The sequence below is a fragment of the Ranitomeya imitator genome, chromosome 7, assembly GCF_032444005.1.
Source record: "Ranitomeya imitator isolate aRanImi1 chromosome 7, aRanImi1.pri, whole genome shotgun sequence".
Classification (NCBI taxonomy): Eukaryota; Metazoa; Chordata; class Amphibia; order Anura; family Dendrobatidae; genus Ranitomeya; species Ranitomeya imitator.
Window position 1 is genome coordinate 6,767,981 of NC_091288.1, and position 19,010 is coordinate 6,786,990.

The 19,010-nt window shown below is 53.1% G+C and overlaps 1 protein-coding gene across 1 annotated transcript in view; it reads left to right on the forward strand.

Moving 5' to 3' along the window:
• SEMA5B (semaphorin 5B) overlaps positions 1–19,010 on the forward strand; it is a 265,455-nt gene that overhangs the window by 169,868 nt on the left and 76,577 nt on the right. Inside the window, exons 7-9 of the mRNA XM_069732617.1 lie at positions 15,384–15,482; positions 18,119–18,332; positions 18,551–18,836. Coding sequence (XP_069588718.1) covers positions 15,384–15,482; positions 18,119–18,332; positions 18,551–18,836 — 599 coding nt within the window. The remainder of the gene's footprint in view (positions 1–15,383; positions 15,483–18,118; positions 18,333–18,550; positions 18,837–19,010) is intronic.

The window sequence follows — 19,010 nt, forward strand, 5'->3', positions numbered from 1 at the left end:
AGGATTCTTTACTGTTAGGGCAGTGAGAATCTGGAATTGCTTGCCTGAGGAGGTGGTGATGGCGAACTCAGTCGAGGGGTTCAAGAGAGGCCTGGATGTCTTCCTGGAGCAGAACAATATTGTATCATACAATTATTAGGTTCTGTAGAAGGACGTAGATCTGGGGATTTATTATGATGGAATATAGGCTGAACTGGATGGACAAATGTCTTTTTTCGGCCTTACTAACTATGTAATACTGTGCTGCAGATATCTGACCTCCCTACACCCGGAGCGATCAGTGTCTGCAGAGCATTGCACTATATACTGTGCTGCAGATATCTGACCTCCCTACACCCAGAGCGATCAGCGTCTGCAGAGCATTGCACTATATACTGTGCTGCAGATATCTGACCTCCCTACACCCGGAGCGATCAGTGTCTGCAGAGCATTGCACTATATACTGTGCTGCAGATATCTGACCTCCCTACACCCGGAGCGATCAGCGTCTGCAGAGCATTGCACTATATACTGTGCTGCAGATATCTGACCTCCCTACACCCGGAGCGATCAGTGTCTGCAGAGCATTGCACTATGTACTGTGCTGCAGATATCTCACCTCCCTACACCAGAGCGATCAGCGTCTGCAGAGCATTGCACTATATACTGTGCTGCAGATATCTGACCTCCCTACACCCGGAGCGATCAGTGTCTGCAGAGCATTGCACTATATACTGTGCTGCAGATATCTGACCTCCCTACACCCGGAGCGATCAGCGTCTGCAGAGCATTGCACTATGTACTGTGCTGCAGATATCTCACCTCCCTACACCAGAGCGATCAGCGTCTGCAGAGCATTGCACTATATACTGTGCTGCAGATATCTCACCTCCCTACACCCAGAGCGATCAGCGTCTGCAGAGCATTGCACTATATACTGTGCTGCAGATATCTGACCTCCCTACACCCGGAGCGATCAGCGTCTGCAGAGCATTGCACTATATACTGTGCTGCAGATATCTGACCTCCCTACACCCGGAGCGATCAGCGTCTGCAGAGCATTGCACTATGTACTGTGCTGCAGATATCTGACCTCCCTACACCCGGAGCGATCAGCGTCTGCAGAGCATTGCACTATATACTGTGCTGCAGATATCTGACCTCCCTACACCCGGAGCGATCAGCGTCTGCAGAGCATTGCACTATATACTGTGCTGCAGATATCTGACCTCCCTACACCCGGAGCGATCAGTGTCTGCAGAGCATTGCACTATATACTGTGCTGCAGATCTCTGACCTCCCTACACCCGGAGCGATCAGTGTCTGCAGAGCATTGCACTATATACTGTGCTGCAGATCTCTGACCTCCCTACACCCGGAGCGATCAGCGTCTGCAGAGCATTGCACTATATACTGTGCTGCAGATATCTCACCTCCCTACACCTGAGCGATCAGTGTCTGCAGAGCATTGCACTGTATACTGTGCTGCAGATATCTGACCTGCCTACACCCAGAGCGATCAGCGTCTGCAGAGCATTGCACTATATACTGTGCTGCAGATATCTGACCTCCCTACACCCGGAGCGATCAGTGTCTGCAGAGCATTGCACTATATACTGTGCTGCAGATATCTGACCTCCCTACACCCAGAGCGATCAGCGTCTGCAGAGCATTGCACTATATACTGTGCTGCAGATATCTGACCTCCCTACACCCGGAGCGATCAGTGTCTGCAGAGCATTGCACTATATACTGTGCTGCAGATATCTGACCTCCCTACACCCGGAGCGATCAGTGTCTGCAGAGCATTGCACTATGTACTGTGCTGCAGATATCTCACCTCCCTACACCAGAGCGATCAGCGTCTGCAGAGCATTGCACTATATACTGTGCTGCAGATATCTCACCTCCCTACACCCAGAGCGATCAGCGTCTGCAGAGCATTGCACTATATACTCTGCTGCAGATATCTGACCTCCCTACACCCGGAGCGATCAGCGTCTGCAGAGCATTGCACTATGTACTGTGCTGCAGATATCTCACCTCCCTACACCCGGAGCGATCAGCGTCTGCAGAGCATTGCACTATGTACTGTGCTGCAGATATCTGACCTCCCTACACCCGGAGCGATCAGTGTCTGCAGAGCATTGCACTATATACTGTGCTGCAGATCTCTGACCTCCCTACACCCGGAGCGATCAGTGTCTGCAGAGCATTGCACTATATACTGTGCTGCAGATATCTGACCTCCCTACACCCGGAGCGATCAGCGTCTGCAGAGCATTGCACTATGTACTGTGCTGCAGATATCTGACCTCCCTACACCCGGAGCGATCAGCGTCTGCAGAGCATTGCACTATGTACTGTGCTGCAGATATCTGACCTCCCTACACCCAGAGCGATCAGTGTCTGCAGAGCATTGCACTATGTACTGTGCTGCAGATATCTGACCTCCCTACACCCGGAGCGATCAGCGTCTGCAGAGCATTGCACTATGTACTGTGCTGCAGATATCTGACCTCCCTACACCCAGAGCGATCAGTGTCTGCAGAGCATTGCACTATATACTGTGCTGCAGATCTCTGACCTCCCTACACCCGGAGCGATCAGTGTCTGCAGAGCATTGCACTGTATACTGTGCTGCAGATATCTGACCTCCCTACACCCAGAGCGATCAGCGTCTGCAGAGCATTGCACTATATACTGTGCTGCAGATATCTGACCTCCCTACACCCGGAGCGATCAGTGTCTGCAGAGCATTGCACTATATACTGTGCTGCAGATATCTGATCTCCCTACACCCAGAGCGATCAGCGTCTGCAGAGCATTGCACTATATACTGTGCTGCAGATATCTGACCTCCCTACACCCGGAGCGATCAGTGTCTGCAGAGCATTGCACTATATACTGTGCTGCAGATATCTGACCTCCCTACACCCGGAGCGATCAGTGTCTGCAGAGCATTGCACTATGTACTGTGCTGCAGATATCTGACCTCCCTACACCCGGAGCGATCAGCGTCTGCAGAGCATTGCACTATGTACTGTGCTGCAGATATCTCACCTCCCTACACCAGAGCGATCAGCGTCTGCAGAGCATTGCACTATATACTGTGCTGCAGATATCTCACCTCCCTACACCCAGAGCGATCAGTGTCTGCAGAGCATTGCACTATATACTGTGCTGCAGATATCTGACCTCCCTACACCCTGAGCGATCAGCGTCTGCAGAGCATTGCACTATGTACTGTGCTGCAGATATCTCACCTCCCTACACCCGGAGTGATCAGCGTCTGCAGAGCATTGCACTGTGTACTGTGCTGCAGATATCTGACCTCCCTACACCCGGAGCGATCAGTGTCTGCAGAGCATTGCACTATATACTGTGCTGCAGATATCTGACCTCCCTACACCCGGAGCGATCAGCGTCTGCAGAGCATTGCACTATATACTGTGCTGCAGATATCTGACCTCCCTACACCCGGAGCGATCAGCGTCTGCAGAGCATTGCACTATATACTGTGCTGCAGATATCTGACCTCCCTACACCCGGAGCGATCAGCGTCTGCAGAGCATTGCACTATATACTGTGCTGCAGATATCTGACCTCCCTACACCCGGAGCGATCAGTGTCTGCAGAGCATTGCACTATATACTGTGCTGCAGATATCTGACCTCCCTACACCCGGAGCGATCAGCGTCTGCAGAGCATTGCACTATATACTGTGCTGCAGATATCTGACCTCCCTACACCCGGAGCGATCAGCGTCTGCAGAGCATTGCACTATGTACTGTGCTGCAGATATCTCACCTCCCTACACCAGAGCGATCAGTGTCTGCAGAGCATTGCACTATATACTGTGCTGCAGATATCTCACCTCCCTACACCCGGAGCGATCAGTGTCTGCAGAGCATTGCACTATATACTGTGCTGCAGATATCTGACCTCCCTACACCCGGAGCGATCAGTGTCTGCAGAGCATTGCACTATATACTGTGCTGCAGATATCTGACCTCCCTACACCCGGAGCGATCAGCGTCTGCAGAGCATTGCACTATATACTGTGCTGCAGATATCTGACCTCCCTACACCCGGAGCGATCAGCGTCTGCAGAGCATTGCACTATATACTGTGCTGCAGATATCTGACCTCCCTACACCCGGAGCGATCAGTGTCTGCAGAGCATTGCACTATATACTGTGCAGCAGCAGAGGAGTTAATGGCGGTATTGGACGTGCTCCAGCTCTGGGTGCAGCCCCCTCAGTGCCGCTTATCACCGGGGTCCTGAGATCTATAATTTGAGGCTTGGTGACATTGTTTCTGCCGTTTCTGGACCGCAGCCACCTCTGCTTTATTGTGCGATTTAATTGCAGACAAGAGCAACTGTTGCATAAAACACTTTAATAATGGTGCTCGCTGCAGGGTCGGGGGCGGCACGGGGGGCTCTGCGTCCCAGCGAGCAGTCACCTGCGGATCCATCACATCCACCATACGACAACCTATTTATATCTGACGCCTCGGTCGCAGGGTTGTACTTGGTTTCCATTGTTACAATCTCTGCTTGCTGTCAGTGACTGGGAACATCCTGGTTCATACACACGTAGGCCGCGTTCACACGTAGGCTGGGTACCAATACTGGTGGGACACGCTCACCGTGGGAACGTGGCCTATGAGGGATGTGTCCACACCTTTCACTGTAGTGACTTCTTTTTAGGATGGGCCGTCAGTATCTGATCAGTGGGGTCCGACCTTCCACCCATCAGCGGAGGTAGTGGGAACGGATCTGCAGGACCATCGTGGGCACAACCCAAAGTACCAAGCGGTGCCCCCTGGTGGGATGACGTCTGTCCTAGGGATTCCCCTCACAGCTGAGTGTTTGCTGCAATGTATCAGTGTAGACAATTCATGTAACATCAGCAGCACGATCCCCTCCAGTCCCGATTTGTTACAATGTATCAGTTCTGTGTCTCTTTGGTCAATGATGTCCAGAGAGGGGGCCACATCTCGGGCTCAGATTCGTTAGCGCCAGTGTAGGAATTTATGCTGCCATTTCCGTTTTTCTTTTTGTGGGTCGGTCTCCTTTAAGAAACCCGCGGTGAGCCATCTTCAGCTTCAACAAAGGAGCGGAGGAAGCCCTGCCCCGATCACTGGTGCACGGAGCTCTGGAGCGCCGCCTTGTGTCCGCTCCCCGCCGCCGCGCCTGGAGCGCTCGCACATCAGCATTAGAGGCTTCATTAACTCCCTGCCTGAGATATTGGTGTTTATTCTGGTGTTTGGCCCCATTATTGCCGCAGATGAAGAAAAAGCGATTCAGCTCCTCTAGTAATACCGGACGTGGCCACAGACAATGGTGGCGCTGCTCCTGCAGAATTCAGAAGCTTCGCTGTGATTCCGGACCCCTCCGGGAACGTCCGCTGTTCTCTATAGCGCCCCCTTATGCCCAGACATGGAGCTGCAGTTTGTCTCCGGTCCCTGCTGACCACTCACAGCGGTGGGATCCCAGGGGAGACGTTCTAACTTCTGGGGTACTCAGAGCGAGGGGGCTTAGCTGTCCATTTCGCTTGTGTCTGTGCTGCCAATTGGTGGATTTGCCGCATCTTTCCTGTCGCCTCCGTCTGGAGATGATTTTCCTCTTTGTTTCTCCTCCTTCACCGGAATCAACAATGAAACGTGTTTTCTTCTTAAAAAGTCCTAAATTAATAAACTTAGCGATCACTTTATTTGCATAACAAACCACACCCACTTATTAAGAGTCACAGGAGCGTCGTCGAGGCGTTACACATAGAATGTGCGACAAATAGTGCGACTTTGTCTTGATACTTTCCCCCTTTGTGTTTTACTTCACCATTTTCTAGATCTCTGCTTGCTGTCAGTAAATGAGAACAACACATCCAAGAACTGTTCATGACGCTGAAGTTTCGTTACAATGTATCACTCTAAGTAATCTTTTATGATATGAACACAAATCTCCGTCCTGTCCTGACACTTTGTTACACTGTGTCAGTGCAGTTAGTGAACTGGGTGTCCAGCGGGGGCAAGAGCTGTGATAACCGGGCGTCCAGCGGGGGCAAGAGCTGTGATAACCGGGCGTCCAGCGGGGCCAAGAGCTGTGATAACCGGGCGTCCAGCGGGGGCAAGAGCTGTGATAACCGGGCGTCCAGCGGGGGCAAGAGCTGTGATAACCGGGTGTCCAGCGGAGCAAGAGTTGTGATAACCGGGCGTCCAGCGGGGGCAAGAGCTGTGATAACCGGGCGTCCAGCGGGGGCAAGAGCTGTGATAACCGGGCGTCCAGCGGGGGCAAGAGCTGTGATAACCGGGCGTCCAGCGGGGGCAAGAGCTGTGATAACCGGGCGTCCAGCGGGGGCAAGAGCTGTGATAACCGGGCGTCCAGCGGGGGCAAGAGCTGTGATAACCGGGCATCCAGCGGGGGCAAGAGCTGTGATAACCGGGCATCCAGCGGGGGCAAGAGCTGTGATAACCGGGCATCTAGCGGGGGCAAGAGCTGTGATAACCGGGCATCCAGCGGGGGCAGGAGCTGTGATAACCGGGCATCCAGCGGGGGCAAGAGCTGTGATAACCGGGCATCTAGCGGGGGCAAGAGCTGTGATAACCGGGCATCTAGCGGGGGCAAGAGCTGTGATAACCGGGCATCCAGCGGGGGCAGGAGCTGTGATAACCGGGCATCCAGCGGGGGCAAGAGCTGTGATAACCGGGCGTCCAGCGGGGCCAAGAGCTGTGATAACCGGGCGTCCAGCGGGGGCAAGAGCTGTGATAACCGGGCGTCCAGCGGGGGCAAGAGCTGTGATAACCGGGCATCCAGCGGGGGCAAGAGCTGTGATAACCGGGCATCTAGCGGGGGGCAAGAGCTGTGATAACCGGGCATCTAGCGGGGGGCGAGAGCTGTGATAACCGGGCATCTAGCGGGGGGGCAAGAGCTGTGATAACCGGGCATCTAGCGGGGGCAAGAGCTGTGATAACCGGGCATCTAGTGGGGGCAAGAGCTGTGATAACCGGGCATCTAGCGGGGGGCAAGAGCTGTGATAACCGGCGTCCATCAGACTCTGCCGCCAGATATCACCACCTTAATTTCCCTTCTTAAAGGAGTTGTACCTGCTGGTGTCTCATTGTGGATAACACTTATGCCGGTCCCTTTTGGGGGTCTTAGCGGGAAAACCCCCCACAATCAATGTCTTATGACCTATTCTATCAGAAAGCAATACTCTGCTTATCCTGAGCTCCCTGGTTCATGAATAGAATGTGAGCGGAGCAGTGAGGACTGACCCCGGCAGGACAGGGGGCAGTGGTGGCCGGCCGTGTAGCTCAGCAGGGTCTCCGCCTCAGTGGCCGCAGTGATGGTGGTCTCCCGACAGCTGGGACTTGTAGAAAGAGACAAGTCAGGGATTCATTTCCATTTTCTGATATTTTCGGGAGCCGCCAGGTGGCCGAGATTTGGGCCTTTACCATCTAATAAGGGTCACAATTTGGGGCGATAATTGTGTACGTGCAGCGGTGCCCGGCGCTCATCTCCTCCGCCCGTCAGCGGTATCTAGCATCCTCCCGTCCCATCTATAAACCCGCGGGTTGGCGCGGCGGTGGTGTGCGCGGCGAGGCGGTAATTAATTGTTCTGCCTGACTACAGTTTAGGCGTCAGTGAACCGTTTAATTGTCGCGCTCCCTGGAAAGTGGCGAGAAATACAGGAAAAATAAATTCTCGCTGCTTTGTGGTGACGGCGAGAAAGTGCAAAGAGTGAGAAATTCTGCAGACGTCAACGGAGGCGGTGAAACCCGAACCACAGACCGGCGCACACGGGGCGCATTCATCAGTCCGCCGCTCCTGGCGCCATGCGCAGGGACCTGCCCGGGTGTGGACGCTTCTCTCTTCTTCGCGGCTGGCGTCCATCAGTGCCGTTATGCTGCAGCAAACAATGGCGCACGTCTGGAAGAAACTCCGCCATTTTCAGTCTTTGTGTGACCGCGATTCCTTTTCCCTTTCCAGAAATGGCAAAAAAAATGTGACCCGCAGCTGCCCTCCTCCGCAGTCAGTAAGACTTCTAACACCTCTGCTTGCTGTCAGTGAATGTGGCCATTCTTGTTTAGACTCTAATAGCTGTACAACTAACAACTGCAGATGATCCTTCGTGAGCGGAGCAGACCGTCATCACAAATCTGCCCATATCATCCGGTGCTGAGGATCTGTCACAGTGTATCAGTGCAGGTTACATGTGGTGGTGTGCAGCCCGGAGAAGAGATTTGGAACTGATGTTTTCAGCTTGAACTTTATTGAAAATGTTCCCATTCACTGACAGCAAACAGAGATGTTACAGAATGTTGGTTATTCAGGGATTCCGGCTTGTGTGGAGGTTCCCTGCTCGGCCTCTGCAGGATCCGCTCATCTCCATATAAGACCCCCATATACTGCCCGGAAGGGGGCAACGCTGATAACGGCCACATATGGTGTAATGTCTCGAGTTTACAACGCCTTGAAAAAGTCTTCATACCCCGTGAACTTTTCCACATTTTGTCACTTTCACCCACAAACGTACATGAATGTTACTGGGACTTTCTGTGATATAAACACAAAGTAACAAGTGTCCGTGACGTGTAAAGAAATGATACAATGTTACTAAATATATTACAGATATAAATCTGCACATTGTCAGGTGCATTTCTATTCAGCCCCCGGAGTCAGTATTTTATAGGACCACCTTTCTCTTCAGTTACTGCTGCACTGGGGTCTGTCTCTCCACCTTTCTCTGCAGTCTTTTGGGGTCTGTCTCTCCACCTTTCTCTGCAGTCTTTTGGGGTCTGTCTCTCCACTTTTCTCTGCAGTCTTTTGGGGTCTGTCTCTCCCACCTTTCTCTGCAGTCTTTTGGGGTCTGTCTCTCCCACCTTTCTCTGCAGTCTTTTGGGGTCTGTCTCTCCACCTTTCTCTGCAGTCTTTTGGGGTCTGTCTCTCCACCTTTCTCTGCAGTCTTTTGGGGTCTGTCTCTCCACTTTTCTCTGCAGTCTTTTGGGGTCTGTCTCTCCACTTTTCTCTGCAGTCTTTTGGGGTCTGTCTCTCCCACCTTTCTCTGCAGTCTTTTGGGGTCTGTCTCTCCCACCTTTCTCTGCAGTCTTTTGGGGTCTGTCTCTCCCACCTTTCTCTGTAGTCTTTTGGGGTCTGTCTCTCCTCCTTTCTCTTCAGTTACTGCTGCACTGGGGTCTGTCTCTCCTCCTTTCTCTGTAGTCTTTTGGGGTCTGTCTCTCCCTCCTTTCTCTGCAGTCTTTTGGGGTCTGTCTCCCCACTTTTCTCTGCAGTCTTTTGGGGTCTGTCTCTCCCACCTTTCTCTGCAGTCTTTTGGGGTCTGTCTCTCCCACCTTTCTCTGCAGTCTTTTGGGGTCTGTCTCTCCCACCTTTCTCTGTAGTCTTTTGGGGTCTGTCTCTCCCACCTTTCTCTGCAGTCTTTTGGGGTCTGTCTCTCCCACCTTTCTCTGCAGTCTTTTGGGGTCTGTCTCTCCCACCTTTCTCTGTAGTCTTTTGGGGTCTGTCTCTCCTCCTTTCTCTTCAGTTACTGCTGCACTGGGGTCTGTCTCTCCTCCTTTCTCTGTAGTCTTTTGGGGTCTGTCTCTCCCTCCTTTCTCTGCAGTCTTTTGGGGTCTGTCTCCCCACTTTTCTCTGCAGTCTTTTGGGGTCTGTCTCTCCACCTTTCTCTGCAGTCTTTTGGGGTCTGTCTCTCCACCTTTCTCTGCAGTCTTTTGGGGTCTGTCTCTCCCTCCTTTCTCTGCAGTCTTTTGGGGTCTGTCTCCCCACTTTTCTCTGCAGTCTTTTGGGGTCTGTCTCTCCACCTTTCTCTGCAGTCTTTTGGGGTCTGTCTCTCCACCTTTCTCTGCAGTCTTTTGGGGTCTGTCTCTCCCTCCTTTCTCTGCAGTCTTTTGGGGTCTGTCTCCCCACTTTTCTCTGCAGTCTTTTGGGGTCTGTCTCTCCCACCTTTCTCTGCAGTCTTTTGGGGTCTGTCTCTCCACCTTTCTCTGCAGTCTTTTGGGGTCTGTCTTTCCTCCTTTCTCTGCAGTCTTTTGGGGTCTGTCTCTCCTCCTTTCTCTGCAGTCTTTTGGGGTCTGTCTCTCCACCTTTCTCTGCAGTCTCTTGGGGTCTGTCTCTCCACCTTTCTCTGCAGTCTTTTGGGGTCTGTCTCTCCCACCTTTCTCTGCAGTCTTTTGGGGTCTGTCTCTCCACCTTTCTCTGCAGTCTTTTGGGGTCTGTCTCTCCACCTTTCTCTGCAGTCTTTTGGGGTCTGTCTCTCCCCACCTTTCTCTGCAGTCTTTTGGGGTCTGTCTCTCCTCCTTTCTCTGTAGTCTTTTGGGGTCTGTCTCTCCTCCTTTCTCTGCAGTCTTTTGGGGTCTGTCTCTCCCACCTTTCTCTGTAGTCTTTTGGGGTCTGTCTCTCCACCTTTCTCTGCAGTCTTTTGGGGTCTGTCTCTCCACCTTTCTCTGCAGTCTTTTGGGGGTCTGTCTCTCCTGCAGTCTCTTGGGGACTGTCTCTCCACCTTTCTCTGCAGTCTTTTGGGGGTCTGTCTCTCCACCTTTCTCTGCAGTCTTTTGGGGTCTGTCTCTCCACCTTTCTCTGCAGTCTTTTGGGGTCTGTCTCTCCCACCTTTCTCTGCAGTCTTTTGGGGTCTGTCTCTCCACCTTTCTCTGCAGTCTTTTGGGGTCTGTCTCTCCACCTTTCTCTGCAGTCTTTTGGGGTCTGTCTCTCCCCACCTTTCTCTGCAGTCTTTTGGGGTCTGTCTCTCCTCCTTTCTCTGTAGTCTTTTGGGGTCTGTCTCTCCTCCTTTCTCTGCAGTCTTTTGGGGTCTGTCTCTCCCACCTTTCTCTGTAGTCTTTTGGGGTCTGTCTCTCCACCTTTCTCTGCAGTCTTTTGGGGTCTGTCTCTCCACCTTTCTCTGCAGTCTTTTGGGGTCTGTCTCTCCCCACCTTTCTCTGCAGTCTTTTGGGGTCTGTCTCTCCTCCTTTCTCTGTAGTCTTTTGGGGTCTGTCTCTCCTCCTTTCTCTGCAGTCTTTTGGGGTCTGTCTCTCCCACCTTTCTCTGTAGTCTTTTGGGGTCTGTCTCTCCACCTTTCTCTGCAGTCTTTTGGGGTCTGTCTCTCCACCTTTCTCTGCAGTCTTTTGGGGGTCTGTCTCTCCTGCAGTCTCTTGGGGACTGTCTCTCCACCTTTCTCTGCAGTCTTTTGGGGGTCTGTCTCTCCACCTTTCTCTGCAGTCTTTTGGGGTCTGTCTCTCCACCTTTCTCTGCAGTCTTTTGGGGTCTGTCTCTCCCACCTTTCTCTGCAGTCTTTTGGGGTCTGTCTCTCCACCTTTCTCTGCAGTCTTTTGGGGTCTGTCTCTCCACCTTTCTCTGCAGTCTTTTGGGGTCTGTCTCTCCCCACCTTTCTCTGCAGTCTTTTGGGGTCTGTCTCTCCTCCTTTCTCTGTAGTCTTTTGGGGTCTGTCTCTCCTCCTTTCTCTGCAGTCTTTTGGGGTCTGTCTCTCCACCTTTCTCTGCAGTCTTTTGGGGTCTGTCTCTCCACCTTTCTCTGCAGTCTTTTGGGGGTCTGTCTCTCCTGCAGTCTCTTGGGGACTGTCTCTCCACCTTTCTCTGCAGTCTTTTGGGGTCTGTCTCTCCACCTTTCTCTGCAGTCTTTTGGGGTCTGTCTCTCCACCTTTCTCTGCAGTCTTTTGGGGTCTGTCTCTCCCACCTTTCTCTGCAGTCTTTTGGGGTCTGTCTCTCCACCTTTCTCTGCAGTCTTTTGGGGTCTGTCTCTCCACCTTTCTCTGCAGTCTTTTGGGGTCTGTCTCTCCCCACCTTTCTCTGCAGTCTTTTGGGGTCTATCTCTCCTCCTTTCTCTGTAGTCTTTTGGGGTCTGTCTCTCCTCCTTTCTCTGCAGTCTTTTGGGGTCTGTCTCTCCCACCTTTCTCTGTAGTCTTTTGGGGTCTGTCTCTCCACCTTTCTCTGCAGTCTTTTGGGGTCTGTCTCTCCACCTTTCTCTGCAGTCTTTTGGGGGTCTGTCTCTCCTGCAGTCTCTTGGGGACTGTCTCTCCACCTTTCTCTGCAGTCTTTTGGGGGTCTGTCTCTCCACCTTTCTCTGCAGTCTTTTGGGGTCTTTCTCTCCACCTTTCTCTGCAGTCTTTTCGGGTCTGTCTCTCCTCCTTTCTCTGCAGTCTTTTGGGGTCTGTCTCTCCTCCTTTCTCTGCAGTCTTTTGGGGTCTGTCTCTCCCACCTTTCTCTGCAGTCTTTTGGGGTCTCTCTCTCCACCTTTCTCTGCAGTCTTTTGGGGTCTGTCTCTCCACCTTTCTCTGCAGTCTTTTGGGGTCTGTCTCTCCACCTTTCTCTGCAGTCTTTTGGGGGTCTGTCTCTCCTGCAGTCTCTTGGGGTCTGTCTCTCCCACCTTTCTCTGCAGTCTTTTGGGGTCTGTCTCTCCTCCTTTCTCTGTAGTCTTTTGGGGTCTGTCTCTCCCACCTTTCTCTGCAGTCTTTTGGGGTCTCTCTCTCCACCTTTCTCTGCAGTCTTTTGGGGTCTGTCTCTCCACCTTTCTCTGCAGTCTTTTGGGGTCTCTCTCTCCACCTTTCTCTGCAGTCTTTTGGGGTCTGTCTCTCCACCTTTCTCTGCAGTCTTTTTGGGTCTGTCTCTCCTCCTTTCTCTGCAGTCTTTTGGGGTCTGTCTCTCCTCCTTTCTCTGCAGTCTTTTGGGGTCTGTCTCTCCACCTTTCTCTGCAGTCTTTTGGGGTCTGTCTCTCCACCTTTCTCTGCAGTCTTTTGGGGGTCTGTCTCTCCACCTTTCTCTGCAGTCTTTTTGGGTCTGTCTCTCCTCCTTTCTCTGCAGTCTTTTGGGGTCTGTCTCTCCTCCTTTCTCTGCAGTCTTTTGGGGTCTGTCTCTCCCACCTTTCTCTGCAGTCTTTTGGGGGTCTGTCTCTCCCACCTTTCTCTGCAGTCTTTTGGGGTCTGTCTCTCCCCCTTTCTCTGCAGTCTTTTGGGGTCTGTCTCTCCACCTTTCTCTGCTGCAGTCTTTTGGGGTCTCTCTCCGGCTTTGCACATCTAGAGGTGACATTTTGCCCCTTCTTCTTTGCCCTCTCGCTCAGTGATATTAGATGGAGACGTCTGTGAACAGTAATTTTCACATCTTGTCAGAATCTCTGAGATTTGGGTCTAGACGGTGACTGCACCGTTCACACAGGAATATTATCCGATCTATACCCTCCATTGTAGCTCTGGCAGGATGTTGAGGGTCGTTGCCCTGCTGACTCTTCTGCAGACTCTAGGAGGTTTTCCTTCAGATCTGCCCTGTATTTAGCTCCATGACCAGCTTTCCTGCTCCTTCTGAAGAAAAGCCTCCGCACAGCAGGATGCTGCCACCAGCATGTGTGACGGTGGGGATGTTGTTTTCAGGGTTATGTCAATGTTAGTTTTCCACCACACATTGTTTTCACTTTAGCCCAGTAAGTTCTCTTTTGGTCTCTTCTGACCAGAGCCCCTTGCTCCACATGCTCGTTGTGTCCTCTACATGGGACTTCTTATGGCTTTCAGAAATGTCTGTCTTCTTTCCGCTCTTTCATAAAGGGCAGATTTGTGGAGTATACAGCTAGTTGTCCTGTGGACAGATTCTGCCCCTGATCTGTGGATCTCTGCGGCTCCTCCAGTGACCATCGGCCTCTCGGCTGCTTCTCCGTTGAGTGCTCTCTGTGCTTGGGATGTCCGGTCAGGAGGCGGCCATGTCTTGGTAGGTTTGCAGTTGGGCCGTACTCCATGTTTGGATGATGATTGCACAGTGCTCCGTGAGATGTTCAGAGCTTGGGCTATTTTTTATAACCTAACCCGTCTTCCCTCTTCTCCTCAGCTTTATCCCTGACCTGTCTGGTGGGCTCCTTGGTTTTCATGATGCTGTTTGATCGTAATGTTCTCACACAAACCTCTGAGGCCTTCATAGCTCAGCTGTAGTTATACTGAGAAGAAATCGCACCCAGGCGGTCACAATGTGCTAATTATGTGACTTCTGGAGGCGATTGGTCACTCAGGATTTTATTTAGGGGCATCAGACTGCAGGGGCTGAAAACCAATACACCTCACAATTCTGACATTTATATTTTTAACCCCTTCAAGACCTTGCCCAAGTGCGGTGAAATTACAAAAAAGTGCAATCCCACACTGGTTTTTTGATTGGCTTTTTTGCTCGGTTCGCTAAATGCTAAAACTGACCCACCATTATGATTCTCCAGGTCATTACGAGTTCATAGACACCAAACATACCTAGGTTCTTTTTTATCTAAGTGGTGAAAAAAATTCCAAACTTTGCTAAAAAAAATTTTTTTTTTAAATTGCGCAATTTTCTGTTACCCGTAGCATCTCCATTTGTCGTGATCTGGGGTCGGGTAAGGGTTATTTTTTGCGTGCCGAGCTGACGTTTTTAATGATACCACTTTGGTGCAGATACGTTCTTTTGATCACCCGTTATTGCATTTTAATGCAATGTCGCAGCGACCAAAAAACGTAATTCGGGCGTTTTGATTTTTTTTTTTTTTTGCTACGCCGTTTAGCGATCAGGTTAATCCTTTATTTTTATTGATAGATCAGGCGATTCTGAATGCGGCGATACCAAATATGTGTAGGTTTGATTTTTTTTTTTATTGTTTAATTTTGAATGGGGCGAAAGGGCGTGATTTAAACGTTTATATTTTTTTTTATTTTTTTCAGGTTTTTTAAACCTTTTTTTTTTTTTTACTTTTGCCATGCATCAATAGCCTCCATGGGAGACTAGAAGCTGGTACCACTCGATCGGCTCTGCTACATAGGAGCAATCGTCAGATCGCCCCTATGTAGTAGATTTACTGCATTGCTGCGAGCACCGACCACAGGGTGGCGCCCACTGCAAGCTGGCATCAACAACCATAGAGGTCTCAAGAAGACCTCTGGTTGTCATGCCGACACATTGCTGACCTCCCCCCCCCCCCCCCCCGATCACGTTATGGGGGTCAGCGATGCTCACATTTCCGGCCAAATGCGCTTGTTAAATGCTGCTATCAGCGCTTGACAGCGGCATTGAACTAGTTAATAGCGGCAGGTGGATCGCGATTCCAACCACCGCTATTGCGCGCACATGTCAGCTGACATGTCGCGGCTTGGATGTGGGCTCACCGCCAGAGTAAGCATCGACATGCGCAGTACTGGTGCGGCGCAGGTCGGGAAGGGGTTAATATGATAATAAAACCTCGTGTCATTTCCTTTTTGTGTTACAAATTCTCGCTACTTTATATTGGAATCCCATAAAATGCCAATAACATCCATTTCCGTTTGTGGCTGTGAGGCTGGGGTCACATTGCGCTATGGGGGTCCGTTAGAGGCGGATGCTGAGGGTCCCCCATTGATGTTTTTCTCACTTTCGGGGTCTTTGTGTTTCAGGAGGAATGTCAGAATTATGTTCGTGTCCTGATTGTGACCGGGAAAAGAGTTTTCACCTGTGGGACTAACGCCTTCTCCCCCGTCTGCACGAGCCGCCAGGTAGGTGACATGTGCGGGTGACATGTGCGGGTGACCCCAGTACCAGTCATACGGGTTACGCCATTTACTTCACTTCTACTGACTATTCCTCGCCCTGCGGCGCATCTGGGGCAAAACTCCGGCACTGAGTTCACTGTGCACTGGGACCAGTGAAGTCTGCGGAGCCCCCAGCACTGGGACCAGTGAAGTCTGCGGAGCCCCCAATACTGGGACCAGTGAAGTCTGCGGAGCCCCCAGTACTGGGACCATTGAAGTCTGCGGAGCCCCCAGCACTGGGACCAGTGAAGTCTGCGGAGCCCCCAATACTGGGACCATTGAAGTCTGCGGAGCCCCCAGCACTGGGACCAGTGAAGTCTGCGGAGCCCCCAATACTGGGACCATTGAAGTCTGCGGAGCCCCCAGCACTGGGACCAGTGAAGTCTGCGGAGCCCCCAGTACTGGGACCAGTGAAGTCTGCGGAGCCCCCAGCACTGGGACCAGTGAAGTCTGCGGAACCCCCAGTACTGGGACCAGTGAAGTCTGTGGAGCCCCCAATACTGGGACCAGTGAAGTCTGCGGAGCCCCCAGCACTGGGACCAGTGAAGTCTGCGGAGCCCCCAATACTGGGACCATTGAAGTCTGCGGAGCCCCCAGCACTGGGACCATTGAAGTCTGCGGAGCCCCCAGCACTGGGACCAGTGAAGTCTGCGGAGCCCCCAGCACTGGGACCATTGAAGTCTGCGGAGCCCCCAGCACTGGGACCAGTGAAGTCTGCGGAGCCCCCAGCACTGGGACCAGTGAAGTCTGCGGAGCCCCCAGTACTGGAACCAGTGAAGTCTGCGGAGCCCCCAATACTGGGACCAGTGAAGTCTGCGGAGCCCCCAGCACTGGGACCAGTGAAGTCTGCGGAGCCCCCAATACTGGGACCATTGAAGTCTGCGGAGCCCCCAGCACTGGGACCAGTGAAGTCTGCGGAGCCCCCAGCACTGGGACCATTGAAGTCTGCGGAGCCCCCAGCACTGGGACCAGTGAAGTCTGCGGAGCCCCCAATACTGGGACCAGTGAAGTCTGCGGAGCCCCCAGCACTGGGACCAGTGAAGTCTGCGGAGCCCCCAATACTGGGACCATTGAAGTCTGCGGAGCCCCCAGCACTGGGACCAGTGAAGTCTGCGGAGCCCCCAGCACTGGGACCATTGAAGTCTGCGGAGCCCCCAGCACTGGGACCAGTGAAGTCTGCGGAGCCCCCAGCACTGGGACCAGTGAAGTCTGCGGAGCCCCCAGTACTGGAACCAGTGAAGTCTGCGGAGCCCCCAATACTGGGACCATTGAAGTCTGCGGAGCCCCCAGCACTGGGACCAGTGAAGTCTGCGGAGCCCCCAATACTGGGACCATTGAAGTCTGCGGAGCCCCCAGCACTGGGACCAGTGAAGTCTGCGGAGCCCCCAGCACTGGGACCAGTGAAGTCTGCGGAGCCCCCAATACTGGGACCATTGAAGTCTGCGGAGCCCCCAGCACTGGGACCAGTGAAGTCTGCGGAGCCCCCAGCACTGGGACCAGTGAAGTCTGCGGAGCCCCCAGCACTGGGACCAGTGAAGTCTGCGGAGCCCCCAGCACTGGAACCAGTGAAGTCTGTGGAGCCCCCAGCACTGGAACCAGTGAAGTCTGTGGAGCCCCCAGTACTGGGACCAGTGAAGTCTGCGGAGCCCCCAGTACTGGGACCAGTGAAGTCTGCGGAGCCCCCAGCACTGGGACCAGTGAAGTCTGCGGAGCCCCCAGCACTGGAACCAGTGAAGTCTGTGGAGCCCCCAGCACTGGAACCAGTGAAGTCTGTGGAGCCCCCAGTACTGGGACCAGTGAAGTCTGCGGAGCCCCCAGTACTGGGACCAGTGAAGTCTGCGGAGCCCCCAGCACTGGGACCAGTGAAGTCTGCGGAGCCCCCAGCACTGGGACCAGTGAAGTCTGCGGAGCCCCCAGCACTGGAACCAGTGAAGTCTGCGGAGCCCCCAGCACTGGAACCAGTGAAGTCTGTGGAGCCCCCATCACTGGAACCAGTGAAGTCTGTGGAGCCCCCAGTACTGGGACCAGTGAAGTCTGCGGAGCCCCCAGCACTGGGACCAGTGAAGTCTGCGGAGCCCCCAGTACTGGGACCAGTGAAGTCTGCGGAGCCCCCAGCACTGGGACCAGTGAAGTCTGCGGAGCCCCCCGCACATCTGCTTCCATTTATTTGCTTCTTGTTCTTTACACAGATCAGTAATAAGGTGCAGTTGAGACCCTCTGATAAGACCCCCAAGTCCTCAGCAGCCCCCACAGTCTGTACAGGTCTCGGAGGGGATTATTTCCACTGTTGTCCTGGCCGTGCGGCGCTGACCCCGGGGGGCTCTGGTGGGTCAATGTGAGGGCGATGAATTGTGCCAATCACACACGACATTGATTGTGAACTGTCGGACCCCGAACCAGCAGAGCTCAGCGGCCGGGGGACATGTGCAGCGTGTAGTCCCACAGTCATGGGGGCTTTATGGGACTGCACGGCCCCATGGGGCAAGGGTCGGAGGGTCTGAAAATAATCATGGCGGGTCCCCGGGGTTTCGCTGCGCAGCCTCCGACCTATTTAACCCCTTCGCTGCTGCATCTGAAGAGTTTTTTGCTTTGTATTGCAGGTCGGGAACATCAGCCGCGTCATCGAGAAGATCAATGGAGTCGCTCGCTGCCCCTACGATCCGCGTCACAACTCCACCGCCGTCATCACCGCCCGCGGCGAACTGTACGCCGCCACCGTCATAGACTTCTCCGGGCGTGACCCGGCCATCTACCGCAGCCTGGGCAGCATCCCCCCTCTCCGCACCGCACAGTACAACTCCAAGTGGCTGAATGGTGAGCAGCGGGGCGGGTCTGGTGCAGTGTGTAGGACGCAGCTCAGATGTAGCAGAGCTGAGGTTGTGTCAGTGTAGATAATGTAGATGATACATGCAGTCCTATGTAACAGAACTTGCCACATCTGTGTATGATGCGTTGTATGTGTTGTAATAAAAAACTGCAGCAGTTTTGTTACAATGTGTCAGTCTCTCACAACCGATTCTCTTCTTTTCCAGAACCCAATTTTGTGGCCGCCTACGACATTGGTCTGTTCACGTTTTTCTTCTTCCGGGAGAACGCGGTGGAGCACGACTGTGGGAAGACGGTGTACTCGCGCGTGGCCCGGGTCTGCAAGAACGACTTTGGGGGGCGCTTTTTACTGGAGGACACGTGGACGACGTTCATGAAGGCGAGACTGAACTGCTCGCGCTCCGGAGAGGTCCCCTTCTACTACAACGAGCTGCAGAGCATCTTCCTCCTCCAGGAGCAGGACCTCATCTACGGGGTCTTCACCACCAATGTGTGAGTAATGGCCCCTGGGGGACTACAAGTCCCAGGATGTCCTGCAGGGAGGGAAGGGAGGAGTCTGCCCTCTGAGATACTTTGTATCGGCAGCCGTGTTACAGTGTTGCTTTCGATGGCCGGACTGTGGGTTCTGCGGCGTTTCACGTGGTTTCGCCTTGCGGCTTCTCTCCG